This window comes from Erigeron canadensis, chromosome 5, assembly GCF_010389155.1.
Source record: "Erigeron canadensis isolate Cc75 chromosome 5, C_canadensis_v1, whole genome shotgun sequence".
Classification (NCBI taxonomy): Eukaryota; Viridiplantae; Streptophyta; class Magnoliopsida; order Asterales; family Asteraceae; genus Erigeron; species Erigeron canadensis.
The window spans coordinates 42,512,985-42,539,234 of NC_057765.1; the positions used below are offsets into that span (position 1 = coordinate 42,512,985).

Consider the following 26,250-nt stretch of genomic DNA (forward strand, 5'->3'; position numbering starts at 1 on the left):
ACCCAAATCACCATTCTTTACGAGCTCTCCAAGATACATTTAACCATCACCTTTTCAAAGGTACCGTCGCATCGTGCGGGTACCCATCTAGTCCACATATATACACAGATTAAAATCAATTTTTAATATTTTGATAATTATTTTCACATGTTTTGTTACTTTTGTTAAGCACTTAGTTACAATAGTTAATCGAATTCAAATTCTTTAGAACTTTTAGAGTTTATCTGATACTTAAAAATTATAAATGAAAATGACATCATTTTTTCCTGTTTGGTACATCAAAATAATAAAAATAAAAACAAGAAATTAAAATCTCCAGAGTTTACTTTGTATGTATTTTGATTTGGATTTGTTTTATTTTTTAAGAAAAGTATAGGACACCTATTCTGCATTACGGAGTAGTAAAAGTTACAATCGAGTCAAGTTACAACATTAAACTTGTTTTAATTAGCCAAACTAAAATCCCTTTTTTTTATGTCTACATTTGTACCACAATAAACTAAACGTTTTAATCTCTTTGATTTACTAACTAAATTTTTTTCTTATTCAAAAGCTAAAAATACAAATTAACTTCAAATTAAAAATAACAATAATAAATAGACATGGTCAAGTGATCACATTACAAACAAAACATATCAAGTTTTCAAAATCATATGAAATTTTAAACCTTGACAACCTAAATAGAGCATCCATCATGTGTTATTTAAAAAATAAAAAATTAAAAGATTTTATTTTTTAATCTCTTTTCTTTACCCACTTTAGTTTAGGATTGTCACGTACTCACACATAACATCAATTTATTCATTTATTCATTTTTTTAGTTTAGTAATCGAACAACAAATTTTCATATATGTAAAAATCATTAGTTTTTCTTATTTATTTATTTATCAAATGTGGACTTAGAGTCCCGAATCAAAATTATATACTCATAATTCAACCTAAGTTTCATTTCTTTACCTTGGTTAACCAAGTGACGAAATTTATTAATTTATTTTTTTTTAAAGATTTTTCTAGATACTTCTTATCATTATCAAACAAAGATAATTATTTAGTTTCTCAGCCAACTTCATTTGTTTACATTTATTTATTTACTTCGTTTAATTTCACCGAGTTTCTTCTTATCAAACGTGACTAATATATAAAATATCAAGCACCTATCTAAATGATTTAGGTTATCCATACAAGAGTAAGTAAGTAAGTAAGTAATTGTTCAGTGTCGCCTTCCACGGGTTTTGAGCCCCAATACCTCGATGGTGTATGGGGGAAGTTAAGATGTAGGCAGACCTTACATCTACCTAAGTAGAGAGACTGCTTCTAGTTTCTACCTAAATGGTAGAAAAGGCCCTCCAACCTTTGCATGAAATGAGGATCGAACCCATGACCTCTGTCTCCAAAAACAAAAGTGTTTACCACTGATCTAACCATGTTACATTTATTCATGCAAGAGTCTCGATTGCAAACCACATAAAGTGATCATGTTAATAATGACTAAGGAAAAAACATTGGCATATGATCAACTAGCTACAATAGACTAGGTTTAGATATGATATACTCATCAAATTCATCCTTATTCATCGTTTTAAAAACTTTAATTTAGTTATTATGAAAAACATAAAAATAAAAAATAGCCCTAATTATATAAAAACACGCATAATAATAACCTAATCGTATAAAATAACTAGCACGATACCTGGACAATACGGCGGGAACGAAAGAGGTTTGGTGATGGCGACAACGGGTGGTGATCATGGTGACGTCGATGTTGATTGGTGAGTAGGATCTTTAAGTTGATGTAAATATATTTGACGTAAAGGAGTTAGCGGAGATATTTTATTGGATAAGAGTTTATGGTGTAGATTAGTAAAGATAAAAGTTTAAAAGGTAAATTTGATGATTTATTATAATTTTTTTTTTCAAATGGAGTTATTAAAGGTTATTCTTAAATAATTTTCTTTAAGCTATTTTTATAAATCTTTACACCTATGTGCTGATTTTTGATACCCGAGCTGCTGACTCAATTACCTCCCCAAACTCTTCATCACAAATCACTGATTTCCCAAATCACCACTCACTCGGACCGCCCCAATTTCTGATTTTAAAACCCTACCACTAAACTCGTTTCTTCCCAATTAAAGCTTGAAAGCCAGTTATCATTTAAGGTATGTTAATTAATACTAATGTTCATATATCCGTTTTCATATGTCTGCCTGTCTGTGCCTATATAATGAAAAGTGTCGCGGCTTTGGATCATATGCAATTTAAAATGTTACATATTTTCGGAATGTGTTTGATAAAATGTCTGAAAGAAATAAAATTTTCATTTCTGTTTTGGTTTCTGAATTCCGAATACATAGTGATAGTAGTAGTAGTATATATCAGTAGTATAAGAAGAAAAACTCTCATGGTTAATATAAGTTTTAATAGTTTCCAGTAAACTTCCCCGTTACTTCAGTCACTTTCGTGTTTAATAAACACTAGATAGATTACATAATAAGGTAGGCATTGCGTTTCTTCGCCTTAATAAAAATACTAGCAAACACCCTCATCATGGAAAGTGGCTATGGAAGTTGGTAGTAGAACTAATCTCTGCACGGATTTTATGTTTTCAGTTTGACTTCATTTGAATATATGTTTTTATGACGACGGTTACTTAGTCTTCTTATTCCGTGTCAAGTAGTTTGATTCATAGAAAATATTAACAATCTGATTCCTCTTGCCTGAAACTGTTATTCTTTTCTTTTAATTCTTATTTTTATGCTTTTCATGTTCAACTATAGGTGGGATTACTTCAATCTGAGTTGGGATACAGTTTAGAAAAGGACGGGGTTTGCGTAAGTATCCAGTATCCGTGTGTGTGTTTCTGATGGAATTGATCGCATATCACCTCAATCAAGTTCTGCTTTCATCAGTCAGTGAGTTGGGATGAAGTTCGTAAAAGTCAGGTTTGGTTAAGTATCTGTAGGTAGTCGTGTGTCTTTCTGGTGGAGTTGATCGTATATCACCTCAATCAACTTCTGATTTCACTTTCACCATTCAGTGAGTTGGGATAAAGTTTGAAGAAGGCAGGTTGATTAGTTTTGTATCTGTATATAGTCGTGTGTGTTTCTGGTGGAATTGATCATATATCACCTCAAATCAAGTTCTGATTTCATCGGTCAGTAAGTTGGGATTAAGTTTGAAAAAGACGGGTTTGGTTAGGTATCCGTAGCGTAGCCAGTCGTGTGTGTTTCTAGTGGAATTGATCATATATCACTTCAATCAAGTTTTGATTTCAGCATTCAGATCTATTAATTCTTGATTTGGCAATTATATTTCTCTTGACAACAAGTTTACAAGCACATGGAAACAATCTCCCGAAGTTTGTCGGAAATCTGTTTACGTTTAAAGGTTAGCATCTTTGGGAGTAGAGCATCAGATAAGCCGATCACATGTGCAGGAGACAACCAATACCCTTCATCGTCACGTGAAGTCATGTCTGACGATGACCTTTTAACAGAAATCTTACTCCGATTGCCGATTATCTCAACTCTTCAATTCAAATCTGTGTCCAAACGTTGGTTATCTTTAATCACAGACCCTAGTTTCACCCTGCTCTGGAGCAAAATCCATGACGTCTACACTCCGTCTGGTCTCTTTATTCAGAAACCTCCACCGTCTCCATCTGTTCGAAGTGTTTCCTTTGATTATGATTATGTGCCGTTGGAAATCAGAATTTTTCCTAAGTTAATCACCGCCTTCCCGTTTGGCTCCCAGGGGAACATTGAGATTTTGCAGTCATGCAATGGGTTATTACTATGTTAGTGGGGCTTTGCTTTACAAGTTGGATGTAGAACGTCTACTGGTTACAAGCATACCAACCCCTTTAACCTTTGATGTGGAGTCGCATCCTCTTGATTACAAGTTGTTCGCATCCGGTGATTCTTTGTTTTTGGTTTGTATTGTTCAGAGACTCGAATTTATCTATTCCCGGTACTTGGAGGTTTACAAGATGAGGAACGGGTATTCTGAGTGGTCTTTGAAGTACGAAGTAAGTCTCGAGAGCATTACAAGGAAATTCACCAAAACCTGGAAGGTGTTTACTAAGTGGCTTGATTCCGATCTTTTGGCAATTGTTGCGGGAGAAAGAGAAGAGGACTCGTTTCTTGTGATGCGATTATCTGGAAAGGTGGTAAAATACATGTTTGTGTTGAAGACCCTCCATGTCCTCTCTTGCTTTGGATCAGTTCCTCGTTCTTCTGGCATCGAATCAGCTTCTTGCTTTCCTTTTATTGCTTCTTTTGCTGCTGTGTGATTATGTTTACTGTTTCAACATTCAAGTAAGATTTTTTTATACCTTATGTACCGCTGTCACTTCATCAATTGTGTGCTCAAATAGCTTGTGATCTATTTATCACTCTTTTAGTGGGAATATATTAGGTTTAAATAAGTTTTTAAAAAAATAAAAATAAAAATACAAGGTTTAAATGAATATGATGACTGTAAAAGCACCTACATGCTTACGTAACTTTATTCCAACTCTGATGTTTATTACTCCACGAATTTACTGCAAATGTTTATAAAAGGCCAGGGTACTCTAAGCTTATCTATTACGCGCGTATAAGTTCTGGAACGCTAAGATACATGCAATAGAGAACATAAAAGACCTGCACTTTTTGGTTATTTTCTTCTCTTGGTCGAGTACACCAGTGTTTAGTAATTCATGAATCATGATATATGGTTCGTGCAGAGTGTGCTTCTATGTACATAATAGATAATTGTCTATGATACTCTCAAAATGCTTTCTCTTTGAAGTGAGATGTTGATTTGCCATGATCTTATAATTTAGACTAATCTTCTAGGTTATGTACTTAATAGATGTCATGTTACATTTGCATATTAAATCTTGAATAGATTAGAAAACAAGTTTGTGAGGATGGTGATGAAAGGATAGCCCTCTGGAAAAAAAAATAGGATGATTTACAGGTCGGGTAATTGTTCAAAATGGTACCTTCCCGACCCCCCTGCTTGAACTACTTAGTAAATCAATGGTAAATTCTTGATAGGTAAAGGTAAACAAACATGAGGGTGCTGGAGCATTTGAAGATGAAAACCTGACAATTGACAAAGTCAATAAAGAAAACAAGGAGAACATTTCATTGGATGTCTTGCCAAAGGTAAAGGGAAATGGTATTGTAGAAGATAATGTAGCTGAGTCTCTGCAGAGAGATATGGATGTAGCGGAGCAGGGATATGAGGCTGTTATGACGAGATGTGGATTCAGGTTGGAAAATGGTGTTACACGAGGAAAGTAATTTATATTATTATTGGAACGTCGTGACCGGTGAAACATGGGAAGTTCCTGCCGTTTTGGCCCATGGATATGAAGCAGCCTTTGATCTTAAATCTGGTCCAGAAGTTGAAGAAACACTTGTAACATCTGCTGACACAGAACCAAATAATGGATCCACAAATAGTATGGTTATTGATCGCTGGTCTTAGATCTGAATCCAAAGTGCATGATGAAAAGTATACTAGTATCATGGCAAATGATAAAGTCTTGGTTAACCATGTTAATATATTTGATGCCGGAAAGATGTCGAGTTCCATTGGTGTTTATTATGATTCATCAGATGGGGTTTTTGCAGACCATTTTAATGATGCTTTGAGTAATATGGGAACCCACTGTACCAATTCCAATATTCAAGGTATGAGTAGTCACTTGTATCAGGAGACAGTTGGTGACCGGTCTTCAGATTCTTTCCGTCTTGGCAACTTGGTGAAAGTCTTTCAAAATATCATTCCAAGGGTGCAATGACCAGATACCGAAGTTGTTGTTTGAGCTTGATCTAAGACTTGCAGACATTAAATCACTAGTACCTTACGGTTCATCATTGCTTCCTTTTTGGCTGCATTCTGAAAATCAGCTGAAAAAGCTAGAAGCTGCTGTCGACAATGAATTCTAAATTTTTTTCATTTTGCAAATATTGGTGAAACGAACACGACAGAAAACAATTTACAGGAGAATATCTGTGGAGCAAGTGCAAATAATGCTGCATCTACTTGCTTGGAGTTTGACGCTTCTGATTTTGCTCCTGGTGCTCCCACAGCGGATTCTACTCTTGTTGATGGCACTGACCATGAAAATGCAAGTCCAGCAGATATCCCAACATGGACCCCCATTTTGTGGAATGTGGACATATGGAAGTTGAAGAGAGAGAAATTTCTTTTGGAGATGATTCGGCGGTCCAAGACTAGTCCCAACCATCTCAATCTGCTGCACTAATCCCACAAGACAACACGAGCCTCGTGGATCTGCAGAACCTGAGCTTCCACCTCTGCCCAGTGATGTGTAGGTTCTTCACCACCACCAGTTGAGGAACCTATACCTTCACCACCTCCAGATGAGCCTCTTGAATCCCGGCTCCCACCACTGACGTCGGAGATTCAGACATCACAGCTTACACCTATGGAGAACAATATAGTTTTTCATACCCAGGGTCTGGTGTTGAATACTATGGCCAAACAAACACAGAAAATGCTAGTAATCAATATTACATAGATGCTAATGGATGTCAAGTTGCTGTTTCTCTTCCAGCCGTTTATTATACATCAGTACCGAACCCGTATTCAGATGCTACTTCAGTGATAAATCATGGAAAACATGTGGCATACTACACCCTACAAGATGGGTCGGTATACCAGTCGTTGGCAGTGTAGAAACTTGTGATCAAACCAAATCAACTACAGTGCTTCCTTCGATTTCGGCCCCTACTGTTGCTCTGAAGATTGCTCCAACATGCGGTTCCTAAGGTTCAACCTAAAGGTAATATCTGATGAACCCAATGATTTCATGTACCACCAAGGATTGTATTGATAAATAGATTTTTACTGTAGGAAGGCTGTTAACCAAGAATTGCATGAAGATGAAGAAGATGAACTTGAAAATGCTTATGAGGTTGTCTAACTTCCATTTCTTTGTTATTTATTTATAATTATTCAATTTGGTATATGATATCATCTTTAGTAAGACTGCTTATGTTATTCTGTTTGCTATGTTGCAGCAATGGATTGCTCAACAGATTGTAACTGGTGAAGCCAAAGACACTGCCAACTTTCAGCCACTGAGTAGAAAAGAACGTAGATATCTATATACTTATTCAAACAATAGGAATCCGAATGATCCTAGAGGTCCTACAACTCAAACCTATTTTATAATATCGACCCATAAGCCTTAATCCTATATGGCATTTTTATAATTTTTTGCCAATAATTTAATTATGTAAAAAAATGAAATAAAACTAAAAATCCAAGATATTATTTAACGTGAGATATTTGTTTTCTTTGGCAAATATTTTGTTTCCCTCCTCTAATTATTTTAGTATTAATTTGATATTAATCATATATCTATGAATGTGATATTAGCTACTCAAAGAAACACACTTTTGAAGTTTCGTATGAGATATGCAAATTCCGTTTTTATTTATTTTTGATTCTTTTTCTATACCTTATTCATCATCCTCATCTTCATCATCGTCTAAGTTGGTTTTTTCTCCTATCAACATCTTTATGATTTTTTTTATTTCTCATTTCAGCTTTGTATTAACGCTTCTATTTGTGAACTCGAGTTTTACCTTTCTAGATGTCATTTATTTGGTTATTTTTATCTCAATATGAACAATTTCTTTTTTAGATAAATGTTGTTGTGTTAGCATTCTGATTTAATCTTGATTGACATAAACTTTATATTCCAATGTCACCATTTTTATACTATTTGTTTTTGCAAGTGATTTTGAGTTTTAAATTACTATAAGGTGATTTTACTTTTTCGAAAAAATAAACATGAAGACATTTTGAATTTAACTTAAATTTGAACAATAGATTTGTTTTTTATAATCTAATTGTAATTTTAATTTGGTTTATCTTTAAAGCTTTTCATCTTTTACGAATTTCATTATTTGATGACTTAAATTGTACTAAAGTATTTTATTTTGAATGAATGTGATGAAATTCTAATGGATTACATATCAGTTTGCAAAAATAATACGAGTAATTGTTATGGTCTTGCCTTACATTACATTTTAATTTAATTTCATGTTTATTAACATTGCATGAAGTATAATATGTGGTATTAAATATGAATATTTGATGATAACACGTTAGTGTCCTAAAAGGCTGGTATAACTTATAATCGACTAATTAATAGTTAAATAATAACAGTTCTATTTTGGATTTATATATTTCATTATATATAAATATTTCCATTACCGATAAATATAGATTTGTATATACCTGCTTAAAATACAAGTTATAATTGTTACAAATTGTTATCTATACTCATATAACTAAACAACATGAACAACTTTTTTAAATAGCCGCACATCGTGCGGGTAAAAGACCTAGTTTAATATATTTCTTTGCGCATATAGTAAGATTCTGAATATTTATGTTATTTCAGGGTTTGGATAAAATTCAAGGTCTCCTATTGGACATGAAAATGCTAGAAAAGAAGAATTTGAATGATTCTAATAAATTCCAAAGAGAAAAAAATCGTCAAGATTGCAAGAATATTTGTAGTGCTAGGTTGGATTCAATAGATATGTAAATTTATTGATGTATATTTTTAAGAACGATATACTTAACTTCTTTGCTTATTATCACTAATATGTACATTTATTTATTTATTAGTTTTTAGAACGACATGAAATCCTAGACTTTTGAAAACCCCCAAATAATCCACCTTCACAAATGTGGACAGTTGGATCCTCTCAATATTTAAGACCAAACCAAAGAGCCACCAGCTTCATTGGTTGCAATTATATGTAAACTGATAGTTAATTTGGTTTTGTTAACCTACCACTCCTCAAACTATGCATTTCTCACTCGATTATATATTTATATTTAGGGGAAAATTTAAGTAAAACATGTTGTACCTAACTTAGGTAAAGAAGGGTGATTATGTAAAATTCAGAGGGAGGTTATGTAAAATTCCAAAGGGGATATGTATGTTTATCAAATTCAAAGGTTTTATTTGTAACTTTTTTTAAAGTAGCAGTACCTAAGCTTAGGTAAAATCTGCAATACGGATCATTTTTCCTTATATACTTCAATCCAACCATCTCTTGTGTTGCTGAATTTTTTTTTTTCTCAGTGATTCTGCTAAGCTTATTAGGACAGGGGATCTCTCAGGACTTCTTAACCTTGAGCAGTTGATACTTGCAAGATGTAGTAGTTTGGTCGAAATATGTCAGTCAATTAGGAAACTTCCGTGTCTTGCTTGTCTGAAATGACCTACACGAGTCCTTTCTCATGGATATTAGTAGTCTCTCATCATCGGTGACACTAGATTTTAAGTCAAAACCCAATGAATTCGCTTCCTGATTGTGTCAGAACACTTGTTAAGATCGAAAATCTTGATATGAGGATGTGTGAATACCTCAAATCAGTCCTAGACCTTCCCGGTACTATAAGAAGCATGAGCGTGCATGGATGCGAGTCTCTGTAAAAAACTACATTTCTACCAGCTCAATTGAAATTACCAGCAATTGGAAATATTTCATGTAATGAGTTGATGGAAGCTCAAGGTTTCTTTAGATTTGAAACTATTAAAGAGCTCAGTAACAAGATAATAGAGATTTTTGACTAGTTGCTGTTAATGACTTGATGCGAACACCTTGCAGAAGGGCGACCTCAAATTGACTCAAAACACATTTTGAAACTGAGATGATATTTGCCTAGTTAATTAATTTTGACTTTTACAACAGAGTGTAATAACTCTGAAATTTAAAGGGTAGTGTAATGTAGTCTAATTAACTGGGTACTACATTAACATTTGAAAAAGAATAGCTGCCCAGCATTGTTAGATAAAGAAAGCAAAATCTCTATAAAAGTTTGCTCAAGTGTAATTAGTAGCATTTCTTACTAAAAAAAGAAAGGTTCCCAAATATTCATCGTCACTTGTTGGTAACTAACGAACTGTCATTGATGAAGTTCAAACTAAGGCTTTTGAAGTGATCTCGTGAATATTGCCTTGATGCTTTCCTCCAATCTGTACCAGCTTTCATCATAGCAACAAACTCCTCGTAACTAATGCGTCCATCCTGATTTATTGAAAAAGGAGGCAAATTTATTAATAGCACTAATATTGATAAATTAGTAAATTACCATCAAACACACCACTAATTAAGTTCCAAAATCATATGAATCATTCTCATCATGAAAAGGGGGTGACAATTGTCATTTCCGCTTAGTTTCAGTCAGGATTTAGTAACCATCATAACCAATAAAATAATACAGTGGACATGGAAATGGAAGTGGGCATATGGGTCTATATTTCTGGCCTAACTTTGTAGGTGGATATGGAGGAATCCAAATCTCATGGGTATCATCCTAATTCCATCAAACTGATTCCCAATAATCCAAAAGTACACAAAAACTGCGGAACCCTTGCACCCATTCCAAACACCCTCAAAGTTAAAGTTAAAAGACGTACTCATAATACATTTATCTCCAACAATCAGCTTTTTTTGAACAGATTACATGCACGTTTATCCGAATCTGATTATTTATAAGGAAAAGAGATAATCACACCTAAATACTAGAAATTGATTATCAATTTATCATGACCTCGATGTAAATGCTCATCCAAACACACTATTTAAAAAGAGAAAAGGGGTAAATTTTGTATAATATTAATTGGCGTCATAGATTTACTCATTAACAAGACAGGGGCAAAGTAATCCTTAATTGCGCAAAATTACACAGCATAGAAACATATTGACTAACCTTATCTGTGTCAACTTCATGCATAATCGCATTGATTACATCATCAATACCGTCGATATTCTCATCATCACTTAAGGCATTACGTAACTCATCGACTTCTATATAGCCATCATGGTTTTGATCAAAGCAGGCAAATGCTTTGTGTAGGTGCTCATCGTTCACAATTCTATGAAGATGCACACCAACAGCCACAAACTGAGCATAATCTATGGTACCGTCTTCATCAGGATCAACCTAAAAAGCATGATTCCTTTTTCAGTAAATGGCTGCAAAAACCTTAGCATTTCACACAAACTTGAATGACAGTATCTAGCACATACTTGGAATCTAGACTCATTTACTTAGGAGCGTATCGATTCTAGTTATCTTTTACACTTGACATTTTTTTGGTCAAATTGGTAAAGAACAAGTTCAGACAAATGGGTCAAATGGGTCGAACAAGTGAATCAGGCAAAAAGTCCAAATTGTATTTTTCACGCATACAACCTTAGTAAATACCTTTATTCAATAAATAACCTATTTACTTTTGTTTGGGTAAAGAAGATCATATGTATAAAAGAGTCGGGCTTTTTCCCCCGTTTTTTTTCCATCACAAAAGCAATAAACAAAATTTAGTGACACTATATTTATTTATCTTCGTTACTAAAGAACATGTAGACTATAACTAATACCCTTCTTTTTTAAGCCTTTTGTTAATGGAATATACTTAGCCATTCAAAACAAAAAAAAAAAAATACCCTTTCTTTTCTTCTAATTTATTTTCTCCAAAAATCTAGAGCAAAGCAGGGTAAAATCTGCAAGTCTTAATCGATAAGTTGTGCGAGTATATGATAGAACTTACAGTTTCCAGTATTACTTGAAGATCTGCATCATTTATTAGTTGTCCGAGTTTCTGTAAACCACTCCGGAGTTGTTCAATACTTATCTTGCCTTTCTTGTCCATATCCATAAGATCAAAGCGCTCCTTTATCCCAGCTACTTCCTCAACCGATAAAAGTTCAGCTATCACCTGTGCATATCACAAATAATCACATTACATTCAAATTGAAGTTGAGAACTTTCGATAAATTTGGTTGGTGGTTCGACTGGTGGGTCCCAGAATGGTTGATGGTGATTAGGTTTGGTGGTGACCATTCTGAGTGGTCTTACATACGATTCAAATGGTTTGTAAGGGTTACCCAAATTCTCACAAGGCTAAATTCTAACAGTAGATATACAGATTTACATAAATGAAAATGTGTTGACAGTTTCTAAACAATGAAAATAGAAAATCTGACACGGTTAAATGGAAAAAAAGGGAAGAGAGTAACTCTTATAGATTTGTTGATTTTGTTCGCCTAGGTTTTGTTTGCAATGATAAGTTTTCTACCGAAGGCTCGATTTTGAGGGGAAAAAAACAATGAAATTTACTTGGGGCTTAAATTAATAAACTTGTTCTGAACTCCTAAACATAGGAAGTATTAGTAATAAGATTCTGGATAAATAAAGTAGATAGTGAATCTTACCCTCAAAGCTTTCTTTTTTAGCTTGTTCATCACCGCGAACTGTTTAAGTCTTGACCTCACAACCTCACCCAATGAAACATTTGGAGCCGCCTTTGCATTAAATAACCATGGGTGTTCTGCAATCACATTGAAGCAAGAAATTGAGCTAAATTAGCTCACTCTTTTATAAAAGGTGACTTGTATCTATATTATGAAACATTACCCAGGACTTGTTGAGCTGTAAGCCGACGCTTTGGGTCAGGATCAAGCATTTTCTTCACAAGATCTTTGGCATTTTCAGAAACTTTAGGCCATGGATCTCTCTCAAGATTATATTCTGAGCGAATAATTGCTTGAGCGACTCCTTGTTCATTTTCTGATGAGAGAATATAAGTTACTATCAGAAACCACCTTGAATAAGCACATAAATGAGTATCATGCACAATCACAACTCACAAGCATCATACTGACACAGGAAGAATAGACAAAGACATCATTTTGCTTTTACCCCTTGCTCCATTATATACTGATGTGAACAACTTACCCGTTGGATGGAAAACTTGTTGATTGGCCCAAAGGTGCTAAACACCATTCTTTGATAATACTTGATAAAAGCGTATGTGATAAAAAAAAATATATAAAATAAAGAAACGCCTACCTGCCCAAAAAGGTGGAACACCACAAAGCAAAATGTACATGATAACACCAGCACTCCATACATCAATCTCGGGCCCATAATTGCGCTTTAGAACTTCTGGGGCCATATACCAAGGACTTCCAACTATCTCATTAAAGACTTGACCTGAAAAGACAGATAGTTAGGGAAATTTGTAATGTATGTGCAGATATTCCATTATAACCAGAGGGTTGTAGCTAAATGAATAACAAGGTGCATTGAAATCACATACCAGGTTTAAAGAAAACCGACAGGCCAAAATCAATGGACTTTAAAGCGGCCGTTTCTTTCTTGTTTGCGAAAAGAAAATTCTCAGGTTTGAGATCACGATGCATAACTCCATGCATATGACATACCTACAAAAATAGAATATAAAGTCAGTCAAGGACAGACCTCATACTTCATAACAATAGCATGTACGCGTATAATACAAAGTTTGATAGTGTAGAACATTGACAGGTTGTGTGTAAGCATATATGAGAACAGTTTCTAGATCAGATTAAAAATTGGGTGTTTGAATGTATGGTGGAATATACCTGAACAACTTCGACTATTGTCCTCATAATAGCAGCTGCAGCACGTTCTGTGTAATGCCCACGAGCAACAATCCGATCAAATAACTCTCCGCCTTCACATAATTCCATCACTATGTGAACAGCATTATCATCCTCATATGTGTCCATCAGAGTCACAATATTTGGATGTATAGGCAAATGCTTCATGATGTCAACTTCTCTCCTCACATCTTCAATATCAACTGAAGTCCTAAGTTTATTCTTCATTATCGATTTGCAGGCAAACTTTCCACCAGTTTTCAAATCTGTACACAAATATGTTACCCCAAATTCACCCCTTCCTAGCTCCCTTCCTAGAGTGTATCTCTGTGTGATGTCATGACCCGTTGGGTTTTTTAATACATAAAACTTCAACCCCGGTCCAGTTTGTGGTCTGGGACTATAGGCAGTTGAGAACGGGTTTGGTTTGTCCTTTTTATTCACTTTCTTAGCAGATTTAGCAGGAGTAAAACAACAGATTCCCATTATTTAAATAATCAATCTTCAGATTCTGTAAATTAAAATTATAATCAGATCACAAAATCTTGAAACTTTCAGACACATAGTTCAAATCAGTAAACACAGGGCATATCAAAAAAGAAAATGAAAGCTATTTCTACAAGAATAGTCTTGACCCATTTCAGGATATGCATGCTAAATAAACATCGTCCACGAAAAGGTTTATCGTGGGGACCCATGGTTCTTTGAACCCAACTGACCCCTCCTCCAAAAACTACCCCCATGCAATGTTCTCCCTATCTCATGGGCTTAAGGCTATGGACGAAAGAGTCGTACTGGGATCGAACCAGAGATCTATTTTCAAAGAAGTTTATCTTGAGCAGATCAAACGGTCATTTTCGGGTCAACTGATCAGAATTTCTATGGAGCTAACTAAAAACCATGATCATAACTCAAGAAAACATCTTGAAATGAATAAAAAGGTAAATCTTAACAAGTTGATACACTAACAGGCTAAAAAGAACAATTTGATCAAAGATTAAGTAATACAGTAGTACAAAGAAACATACCTCTGAGACCAATTTTTTCTACATGGGTTTTGGTTTGTGTGTCTTTAAATGTGTTTATAAGGAAACAAAAACTCAAAAAGTTAAAATCTTTTTACAAAATATAATCAAGAAAGTGAAGAAACAATAAATCTTGACAAAATTAGATAAAACCAAGCTCAAAAATAGCAAGTTGATCAAGGATAAAATTAAAAAGGCCAAATTTTCAACATGGGTTTTAACTTTTAAGAAGTGATGATTCTTGATTTGGTGTGTTTGGAATAAAAAGTCAAAACCTTTAAATAAATGATGAAGGTAGGTTTGTGTTTGGTTGTATTTCATCATCATGATGTGAATACGCCATGGATTACATAATGAATTTGACTGAAACTTCTTTCTTTCTATAGACTTTTCTTTTTCCATAATTATATCGAGTATTTTTCTGAAGTTTATTTTCCAAATCTTTTGGAAAATTAGGGGGTCATATGGTTTACTTTTAGTTTAGGAATTGATTTATAAAATTTGATGTCGATATGACACCGGGAATTTCGGGTTAAAGACTTTTAGTTCACGGAACCTCACCGTGTCCTTCTGGAAACACAGAAAGACCAAAAGATGTCATCAGATTTTGACTTTGTATTTATTTATTTTATAATGGAAAAAATATTATTAAAAAAAGTTTTGAAACCAATTTTTAAAAAGAAAACTGCTTCAGTCTTTTTCATTTTAACATAAGACGATTTTTTTAACCCACTACTTTTAAAGCTAATAAAATATGATTAATGAGACTAACCTTTAGTCTATATCTATATCTATCTATCTATCTATACTCCCTTATAAAAAGTATTGAATTTCTTAAATTCAACATTTTTTTTTCTCAAAATACCCCTACTTAAACATAATACCCTTATATACCATCCTTTTCCCCATTCTCTCTAATCATTACACACTTTCATCGACTTTCTATCACCCTCTTCCGCCGCTGCTCTCCTTCTCCACCGCCTACCTCGCTCTCCACCACCGCTTCCCTTTTATATTGTCATCACTTTCTAGCCGCAACAACACGCGGGCACTATGCTCATAATACTGTAAAGAGAATTAAGATTAGGAGATTAAACATATTTTTTTTCTTCCCAAAATACCCCTACTTAAACATAAAATCCTTATATACCCCCATTTCTCTCATTTTATCTAATCATTACACACTCTCATCAACTAACTATCACCCTCCGTCGTTGCCCTCATTCTCCACCGTCACCCTCGATCTCCACCACCGTCTCCCTTTTATATTGTCCTTACCTTCTAGCGGTCGTAACGCACGAGCATGCTCGTATATATTAAAAAAAAAAACCTTAATTCAAATTTAAAAAAGTGTGAGTCATACATTATATTTTACCTTTTATTTTTCACCATTAGATTTCTTTGATTACATAATCATTGACTCAAAAATTAATTAATAATATTTTTAGTCTCATACTTTACTTATTACAATTTGCTTTTATTTATTTTAGTTTAGTAAATAATCTAATTAAATATCACTCAAATATGTTATTAACTAAAACTTTATAATAATGGTACTCTTTATTCTTTAAATTTATAACTTATAAAAAATTTTATTTATTTATATTTTCATGCATACAAAGTTTTATATATTGTATTTTTATATTTCTAATGTCGTATAATAAAATTTATGACAAAAGTTCAATTTAAAATAGGTTAGTAAATTAAATATAATATTTAAGTTTTGATAAAAGTCTTTGATAAATTTATTATATGCTTATTTATGTGTTAACCTATATCATTTACTTCATTACCTTTTGGTAAAAAATATTAGTTGTATGATTAATTTAATTATTTTAGGTTTTTTTTTTTTTTACTTTTTTAGTGTTTAGTTATTATAAAACGTTAAAAATATTATATTGTTACGAGAAATTTTAGTGATATTTTATTTCTATTAATAACGTTTTATTTTAGTGACACTACAAATATTTAACAAAAATCTTTATATTGCATGGTTTTTTTTATGTGATTGCTTAAATACATGAATTAAAATAACACATTTGGTATCCTATTACCCTTAATAAGAGTAGAGGTATAGTTACAACTTAGTGTTAATAAAAATATCTATTTAATATTTCATGTCTATAACTTAATTTTATGGTTGAAAACATGATTTGTTAACATTTTTTCTTGACAATGAATATGATATTATAATTGGTGTTCAAAAGTATGTAAATATCTATTTAGATGTTAATAGTTTGCTATTAAAAGTTATTTAATGCGAAAAAATATACAAACTCTGTGTGTTACGCGGGTTATAAGCTAGTTTGTATGATTAAAGATAGACTAAAAATAAGATCAAGTTATGTGGCAAGATGAAAATAAATGAAAAATATATATCAGGTAATGTATAAAGTAGGTCTATCTTTAAGTACTGTTTAACTAAAACTTTTAAAAGTAGAAAAATTTTAAAAAATATATATGTAATTTTTGTTATTGATATATTATAACTTGGTTTGGAGATATTAAATTGACTAACATAAGTTATATATACGAGGTTGGTATCCGCGCGTTACGACGGTTAAACAGTGATAATAATACAAAACAGTGGGGGAATCGATATGCGTGTGTGTAAATAGGAATGAGAGAAATAAGTGATTGTGTGTTAGATCTTGGTAATGTGTTTGTCTGATTGTGTTTAGAGGTGTAGAATTAGAGGTAACGTGTGAATTAGGGACAATATGAGGATATTGAATAGATCGTTGAATTTCTAAAATAGAGAGTCCAATATATTTTATAAGGGATTATAGATATATGGGTACCTATTGCATTAACAAAACATAAAAATATTTTTAAATAATTATATAAATTTAAAATAAATATTTAATGAACAATTTATCTTTTAAAATATTCAATATTAAATATGACATCATAAATAAAATAAAAAATTTTAGAAAAATATATAAACATGCCACATAATGTTGTTTTCTAAAAATAGTTTTGTAAGACAATTTTCTTTTATTATAGATAAAGATATGAATTAAGTAAATGTATCATTATCCTAAAAATATATATATTTGTTATTTGTCATCACCTATATCTGCCACATTATATATATAACAATCCGAATTACAACTACTAGAGTACGGCTTGGTTGGCTGATTGTCGACTTAGTTGGCTTAGTTGGTACATGGTACAACTTATACTACATGGATCACAACTTCTGAATCAAAGAATTGGTACAGCTTTTTCTGGTACATGCAAAGTCTTTGTACAAATGTTTAAACATAAAGTACAGGTTTATTTTTCAACTCATCATTAAGAACAACAAAATTAAGAAAATAATATTTGTCATTGTCATCAGCAGTGGTTGCGTTTCGGCCGGAAAACAAGTGTTGGAAAACAACAGCCGAGATGGTGGAGGACTTTTTGCTTAATCAAACCTAAAAAAATAAATGTTAATTAAGATGATGTTGTTTAATCAAAGTGATAAGATAATAAACGTTTAATACAAAGCAACTAGATAAAACACAACAACATCATACCTGTTGTGACGCTGCCGTCGTTTCTGTTTCCGTTGTCATAAATACTGTCGGGAAATTTTTTTGGCTTGCTCTCTATACTCTTTCATCTTTTCGATAGTCACTTAAAAGTCAAAAGCATTCTAGCTAGATGTGTATTTCTATCTTTTCTTACTACTTTTATAGCTCTAAATTTCTATATATCTGAAATATATATATGTATGTATATATATATAAATCCATGCTCTTGATTGATGATTTAAAATCATCGTCGTTGTCCCTCCTCCCATCATTGCCGCCGCCGTACCTTCTCTACTTGCCACCGTAACGTTGTCCTTCTTAATTCATCAACGTCACTGTTGGGGTTTTTTGGTGAGTCGAGGTCAATCTCGGGTTGAACATTCGAGTGTAGATGGATAGTTTTTTACTTTTTAGACCTTTCATGCTCTTGATTAACGGTTTTGTAGGGTTTTCTTATATTGTTTGTATATAAGTGGTGAATTTAGATATGGTGTCTTTTAGAGTCTAGATACAAAAATGAATTCAAACGTGATGTTAGATTACATCTTTTTTCCAATAATATTGTTTGTGTAGTGGGGATGAAGAAATGACATATACAGTGATATTATAAAATGATAAACCAACCCACAGATAAGTGAGTAGTTTTACATGTTGATGTGGCTAGGTGTGGAGGAATATTACTCCACGTGGAGTAAAAACAAATATCTTTTTCACTATGTATTGACAACTTTCATTAGATTGTAAACCAATTTTTAGTGGAAATAAAAATTTGCAAAAATAAATAAAAAAGAAGCTCATATGAGGTAAACAAGAAGTTGCGTATGAATTTCTAAACAAGTTTTAATTAATTAAAAGTCGTAATAAAGTAAAACGAAATAAATAAGTTAATTAAATAGTGTCAAAATAGTGATGTTAATAAAAATAAATAAATATTAGCATGGTATCCACACAAATACGACAACGATGACATCAGTGTGATGGTGGCAATCAACGGTGATTCAATTCATTAAGAGTAGTTTGGTTTATTCGTGTGTTCCATTTTTCTTGACTTTTAACATGAGGTTATAATTTTTATATAATAATATAGAAGTATAGATAAAACAAAAGAAATTAAGGGTATATAAAGCGTTATGCATCATTTTGATATGGGTTTTTATGACGTTCAAAAAACATAAGAGAGACGCAAAAACTTTGGCCCCGGGCAACGCCGGGGGACTTCTAACTAGTTCAAATTAATCACCAACGAAAGTCAACGGTACAACTTAAAAACATTACATTCTTCTTATTCTTAAATGAGAAATACCAATAGTGTCATTTTCATGAAGAAATATTTTTCTTTGAAGAATTGATATAATTTTACTTGATTTTTTCTCAATAAATAATATTTTTTAGTCTAACTTTCTTGCTTTCAACATACGAATTTTAAAACTAGTTCTCAATAAACCAAAAATTGACAGAGGTTAAAGCCCGCCAAAATATGTTATTAGATCGAAACATGTCCATGTGTCCAACCAACGATTTTACTCGCGGACTCCCGCAAAAATAATTTATACTTTTATTATGAGTATCAATATCAATTTCTTTGATATACACATCGACGTTTTAATCTGTATTTTATCAAAAGTATTAAACGTAAAAATCAACTACCTTGCAAGTCAAAGGCACGGGAAAATGATCATTTTAAGGTTTCAATACGTAAAATTTATTTTCGCACTTACCGCCTTCAAATTTTATTTTTTATTTTTGGATTACAAAACTATTACTTTTACCTACTACGAGGAAGTTCAATGCCCGCGTTGCAGGCTGCAATAATCGTGGATGCGCAACGTTACGGGTAAATAAATATATATTTATTTAGGAGCAATGTCAAAACCACGTTCAAAAATATCACTCGATAGGAAAAATAAGAGTTAAAAAGCAAAAATCTGCCAAAAGAAATAGAATTACATTTAAACAATTAAAACATAAATTATAAAATAAAACAAATTGTTAAAAAAATATATTTAAAAAAAAGGAAATCAAAGGTTTAAAAAACGGATGCAAAAGCAAAAACATTTAAAAAATATATATATATAAACAATTAAATAAGATTAAAATTGATAAAAAAAAAATTATAAAAGAACAAAATTTTAAAGGTAGAAAAGGTTTTAGAAAATATATGTTAAAAAGAAAAAAAATATATAATTTAAAGGGTCGAAAGAATAAAAAACAAAAGAGAAGGGACTGGAAAGAAAAAAGGAAAAGAAGAGTGTGTGCGTGGGGTGGCATTTTAAAAAGAAAATGGACAAAATTAAGGAAAAATGTTATATGATGTTAATATTTTAGTGATGCACTCACATAAATGATGTTAATATCATATAAGTTATCTCCAAAAATTAATTTGTGAGGGTGTTTTGAACCGACGAACTCTGCTTCAAAGGTGTAGGTCTCAACCACTCCACCAACTTTGGTTTTAGGTTAATATATGACATGATACGTTACCCGGCAGGGATGGCAAAAAGACCCGTACCCGATGGAAAAACCGAAATCCGACATTTTTGGGCCGGTTTCGGGTCCGGGTACGCGGGTCTAGGGGCGGGTATGGGGATAATTATATTTTTTTTTGCGGATCCGGGTCCGGGCCCGGGTATGGTTTTGTATTAAAACCTGCATAACCGAAACCCACCTCAAACCCGTATACCTGACCCATATATATATATATATAACATTACATTTGTATAAATATTTCTATTTCCAATATGTAATTAAAGGAATGCAATGCCAAATAAGTTAACACACTGAATAATCACAAATATAGTATGAAAATTATTAATTCTTCATTTTAATAGCTTGATCGTGAATGATAGTGTCATTTTACCTACAATTCCAAATTTTTACATTTGGTTAGCTTACTATACTAAACTACAATCTTAAATACATTGATATTTCAATCTTGATCAATTCATTCAAAAAACAATAAATATATTAAGGGGTCCCCAATTACTCGTGGGGAAACTTGTTACTCGACAGTTGGTAAATAAATGGATACCCATCGGGTTATGGTCTGGGTTTGGGACAGTGATATTTAATCGGGTCCGGGTTCGGAATTACATATACCCGGATCATACCCGACACGTTGTCATCCCTATTACCCGGGGGTTACCCCAGGGGACATTATATTTATTGTGTTCCGTACCATGTAAAAATTATTATATGCTTTTAGAAACATTATATAGCTCAAAACCTGAGTTGATATTGATTTTTTAATGAGTAAGCAATTATAATTTTAAAAAAATCGACAGTATAACGTTATATTAGATTAATATATTATATAAATTCTAAAAGATAATAAGTATGAAAGTAGAATATTTAAAATAAAAATACAAAATAATAATGCAAACATAATTAAAGCTAATTTCCCAAATCATTGAAAATAGAAAGTGAAACAAAAATAATCCATAATAATAAAAGATCAACCGAAATAACATTGAAACTAATAAATATTGCAAACAAATTTTTCGGAGATTTTTAGATGTATATATTCAAAACATACACCCTATTGTTATGTGTATATATATTATGTAATAGTTCACTTGTAATAAGATGAGATAATCTTAAAAATGTTACAAACTTAAAAAATAATAATATGCAATTAAAATAAGTGATCTTTTGTAAACAAATTTGAAACAATTTAAATATCAAAATATAAATTGTCAAGCCCAAAATTAAGAATATAAGATGGGTCTAAAAGAAAATGAAGTGGCTCATTAAGAAAATAAAAATGGACCCAAATAAATAAAATGACCCGTTACTATTCTTTGCACGTATTTTTGTACCTTTGTTTTTAATATATACATTAATGTGCAGAAAAAGTAAAAAATAACACTGTTCATAACCATGAACATTGTTATTATTGTAATTAGACATACTTTTAAGAATATTTATCATTATTCATTAGAAATTATATATTTGGAATTACAGTGGGTTTGAGGCATACGGTTTATTAATTTAAGGATTAAATATGATTTTGATTTGACATCAAGAATTTTGAGTAAATTATACAATTTGTTCTCGAAACTTTGTTTAAAGGAATAATGGCACGGGAGTGTAACCAATTATAACCAAAAGGTTATGTAATGTAACCAATTACTCGACTAGCTATGTATTGTAACCAACTTTGTTTTTTGGGTTATGCAATGTAAGCAACTGGATACAAAACAAGTTGTCGGTTACCTCTTTTATTTTTATTGGATAATGGCATCGGAGTGTAACCAACTATGACCAAAATGTTATGTAATATAACCAACAACTCCACTAGCTATGTAGTGTAACCAGCTTTGTTTGTTGGGTTATGTAATGTAAGCAACTGGATGGAAAACAAGTTGTCGGTTACCACTTTCATTTTTATTTATTTTTTATTAAAAAAAGGGGCCATGTGTCACATATATTAAAAATACATATATTTCTAATTATTTATATATAAACAATAATATATATACACACTTATTTTTTCTATCAAATGCACCACATTGATCATGGTGGCGACGATTTTAATTTTGAAGATTCTGGCAATAAGCGACCTCTTTTTCTATCAGTTTAAATCTGAATATTTGTAGGTTTTATCGAGAAATCAAATATGTGTGTAAATGGTTATATTAATAGATGGATATTTATCGAGTAGATGGTGAATGACAACAGTGAAGAAAACCAGATTCCGTCGATAGTGAAGAACAACATCAGATTCCGGCAACAGTGAAGAACATAAGCAGATTCCGACGACATGATCAGACTTTTTTTGAGCTTTTGCATCCTTCATTGAGCCATTGTCCTTCGAATCTTTAACGATAGTTGTGGAATCCAATAAAGCAAAACCCATGTATCTGATCATACTATAGTGTGGTGTTTATATTATAGAATGAATCGGCGTGGTGAAACCATTTGTGTACGACGACGAAAGAGAAATTTATATAGATATATAGAAATAGATAGAAGAGAATATATTGATTGATGATGATATGATAAATTGGGTGAGTTAATATATTTGGGTTTAAATTCTCATTTTGGGTTATGTTGCGTAGTCCGTGTGATAAAATGAAGAAAATAAAAGAAGCAAAAGAAATGAATAATTCTATAACTTACAAAGGTGGAATTACAAAGGTGGTTACACTATATAGCTAGTCGAGTATTTCACTACATTACATAACCTTTTGGTCATAGTTGGTTACACTCCGGTGCCATTATCCCTAACTTATTTTTGGCTTAATCGGATGGAAACTTGAAGTAGCCGGTAACTTACATGACATAATCCAAAAAACAAAGGTGGTTACACTACATATCTAGTCGAGTAGTTAGTTACATTACATAACATTTTGGTCATAGTTAACTACACTCCGGTGCCATTATCCATTGTTTAAATAGATGAGATTTATCATCTAGTTTATCAAATGGGTCATTTTCCACAATTTTATCGGACAACAATGTTTTTTTACCGAGTTTCAAACTTGAAATAATACTAGAGCATTTTGACGGTGGTTATAGCTTCATGTTTGAATAAGAGAAGACAAAGAAGTTGTTTTGTTTTGACCTTTTATTTTTAAGAAAATATTAAGGCTGTATTTAACGTGCATAAAAATAGTTGTACTTTTCATATTACAAGTTTGTCCCTGATTTTCATGTTAAATGTACGAACAAAAGCAATATGATTTTTGTGATTATTTGCAACATATTCCTAAATGGTAAAATTTTGTCTATGTGGTATTATAAATCATTTTTATATTATAGATAGAGATAACAATTCACGTTTATTTGGTTACATTGACTAAAAGTATGCATGTATATCAGTGTATGCATCAAGTATTTTTCAGATTGTGAAGCAGTTGCAAATATATTTTGTTTTCACCTATTTGATTATTTCATCTCTACCACATGATTAAAATCTACCTCCTTCCTCTAATCCTCCTTCACCTCTACATAAAACTCCACAATTCGTTTATATTTTCATATCTTAATTTATACAATACTTTGAGGGTTTTGTGGAATAGAAAAAAATCGGTTTTTGGTATCAATAATGAGTGACTAATGCAGGCTTCATACTCATACAAATACTCAAAATGTTATGTAATTTGTCACTATCAACTCCTTCTTATGATAAATTTCACTTCTCAATTTCAAGAAAAGTTTTTTGATGATACATGATACCTATTCTGTTTTGGTAAAAGAAAAGGATTGTCTTCTCGCTTCAGTAATAGCAATCTTTATAATTTTGCTATCCACGATCTATTTTCTATACCTTTTTTAATGCAAGTGTGATATTTTTTTTTTGGTAGGATTAAATAGTGGGATTTTCCCCCTCAAATCATTTCCCATTATTCGATGGACCATTGATTAATTATCATGTGATATGTTGTTATATGTATGGTTTTAGTCATGGAAAACACATCTAAAACTTTGGAGAGGTAGTATTTGGTATTTGGTATTGTGCTAGTTCATTAAATTGTTGTAGTATGTGACATCGAGCGATCAACCTTCATCAATCATTCAATTGTAACATTTTAAGTCTACATTAGGATATTGATCGATCTATAATATTATAAAATGTTAATTAATACCTTGCAATGCATATGACTCTTCCCATATTTTCAACAATAAGGAGTCGATATCTCAAAATGCCTTCTTAAATTGTTAACAAAATCTAAATAATATCCACTCAAAACCCCAATAGTACCCATCTATATACCAAATAAATACATACTGACATACATTACCCATTTATAACAAATTAACAATTAACTTTACATCGATTAATTATGTATATAACTTGTCGACGCCTTCATCGCACAACCGTTGTCGCCGAACTGCGTAGTAACAGTTAGTTACTAATATATGCGATCATCAATTTTAGTCTACTTTGTAAGTCTAAAACGTGTATGTTGGTTTGTCCCCTTCTCAAAAATTACGCCTCCCATGATTTAAACTTTATGTTAGAATGAAAAAGTTTGTATGTTATTAGAAAACTAACTTGTATGTTACTATTACGAGAGTAAGTACCCGCGCGTTGCGGCGGTGAGATGGTGAGGGTGATAGGTCATAAAGTGTGATAGTCAAATGTCTTAACCGTACGGGTTCCGCCATCGGATTTAAAAGTTCGTCGAAAGTATATCGAATGACATCTCTAATGAAAGAGCATGAAATTTTAAGAATACCTATATAATTTTTATAATTTATCGATGTACGGTTTGTGAGATAAAAGATTTTGAATGAATTTGAGTGATAAATGATTTATGGATGAGAGAAAAAAAAATATGATTGGTTGAGATTTGAGGAGAGAGAAAAAAATGAATGATTGAGATTTAAGGGTATTATAGATATATTAGGTAGAAATGTTTAAATTAGTGAATAAAGAAGATAAGTAATTTAGGTAGTTCAAATCCTTAATAAAAATTTAAAAAATGACAAAATGTTTTATAAGATACTATAGATTATTACTTTTTAAACAACCAACGAACAGATCGTTTAGGCATTCAAGACGGAGTAACCCATTGGCGCTTATATCCGAGAAAATTCCAATAACTTGGATGTATTAATTTCAACTATGTATTGATTATGTATATATTGACTTCATCGATCCAACGGTAACTTTAGAAACAATTTTTTCACATGTTAGCAGCGTTATTTGACGTAATCTCCATAACTGGATAAGATACTTTTAAACCTTCACTTTCTTACAAGCTTTTAAGGCATTGTAAGTTATTACATGAAATGATCACCAAAAATCGCTATTTATATAAGGGGTATGCAAAAACTTTTATGAATGTTTTTGATACCGAGATTAAAAACGAGCCTATAGAGGATGGCACAGCTTAAGGAGGAGTCGTGACTCTCAATTTTTTCAACATATCAAATCTCATAAAATAAATATTTTTAAGTCATTTTACCTTTCTAACCGTTTTTGATATCAGATTTTTCTAACTCTTTCAAATTATTTTATTCTCAATTCAAGGACGGAACTATGTTGGGGCAGGGAGGGGTCCTTGCCCCCCCAAAAGTTCGAATTATATAAACAGTTTCGAAAGATGATAACAACTGCTGGTTTAGATCAGCTGGTTAACGTAAATAATGTACGGATGCTTGCAAATGAGGTTGCCAGTTTGATTCTCTGGTTTCGCATTTTTGTTTAACTTTTACTTTTTATTTGTAAGTGAAAGTGTACTTGTCTACTTATAATCTATTTAATCTACCTATATGTTTGTT

At 32.0% G+C, this 26,250-nt stretch overlaps 1 protein-coding gene and 1 pseudogene across 1 annotated transcript; one reads left to right on the forward strand and one right to left on the reverse strand.

Moving 5' to 3' along the window:
• Nucleotides 1-1,999: 1,999 nt before the first annotated feature.
• On the forward strand, nt 2,000-8,673 carry LOC122599012 (annotated as a pseudogene).
• A 1,104-nt stretch (nt 8,674-9,777) lies between these two features.
• Nucleotides 9,778-14,689, reverse strand: LOC122599478 (calcium-dependent protein kinase 7-like). Its single transcript, XM_043771994.1, has 9 exons — nt 14,504-14,689; nt 13,458-13,986; nt 13,154-13,277; nt 12,904-13,047; nt 12,469-12,621; nt 12,267-12,382; nt 11,603-11,770; nt 10,762-10,995; nt 9,778-10,076 (listed from the first exon to the last, which is right to left on the reverse strand). Exons 2-9 carry the CDS (start codon nt 13,959-13,961, stop codon nt 9,930-9,932), a joined length of 1,590 nt encoding a protein of 529 aa, XP_043627929.1. The 5' UTR covers nt 13,962-13,986; nt 14,504-14,689; the 3' UTR covers nt 9,778-9,929.
• Between the last annotated feature and the right edge of the window lie 11,561 nt (nt 14,690-26,250).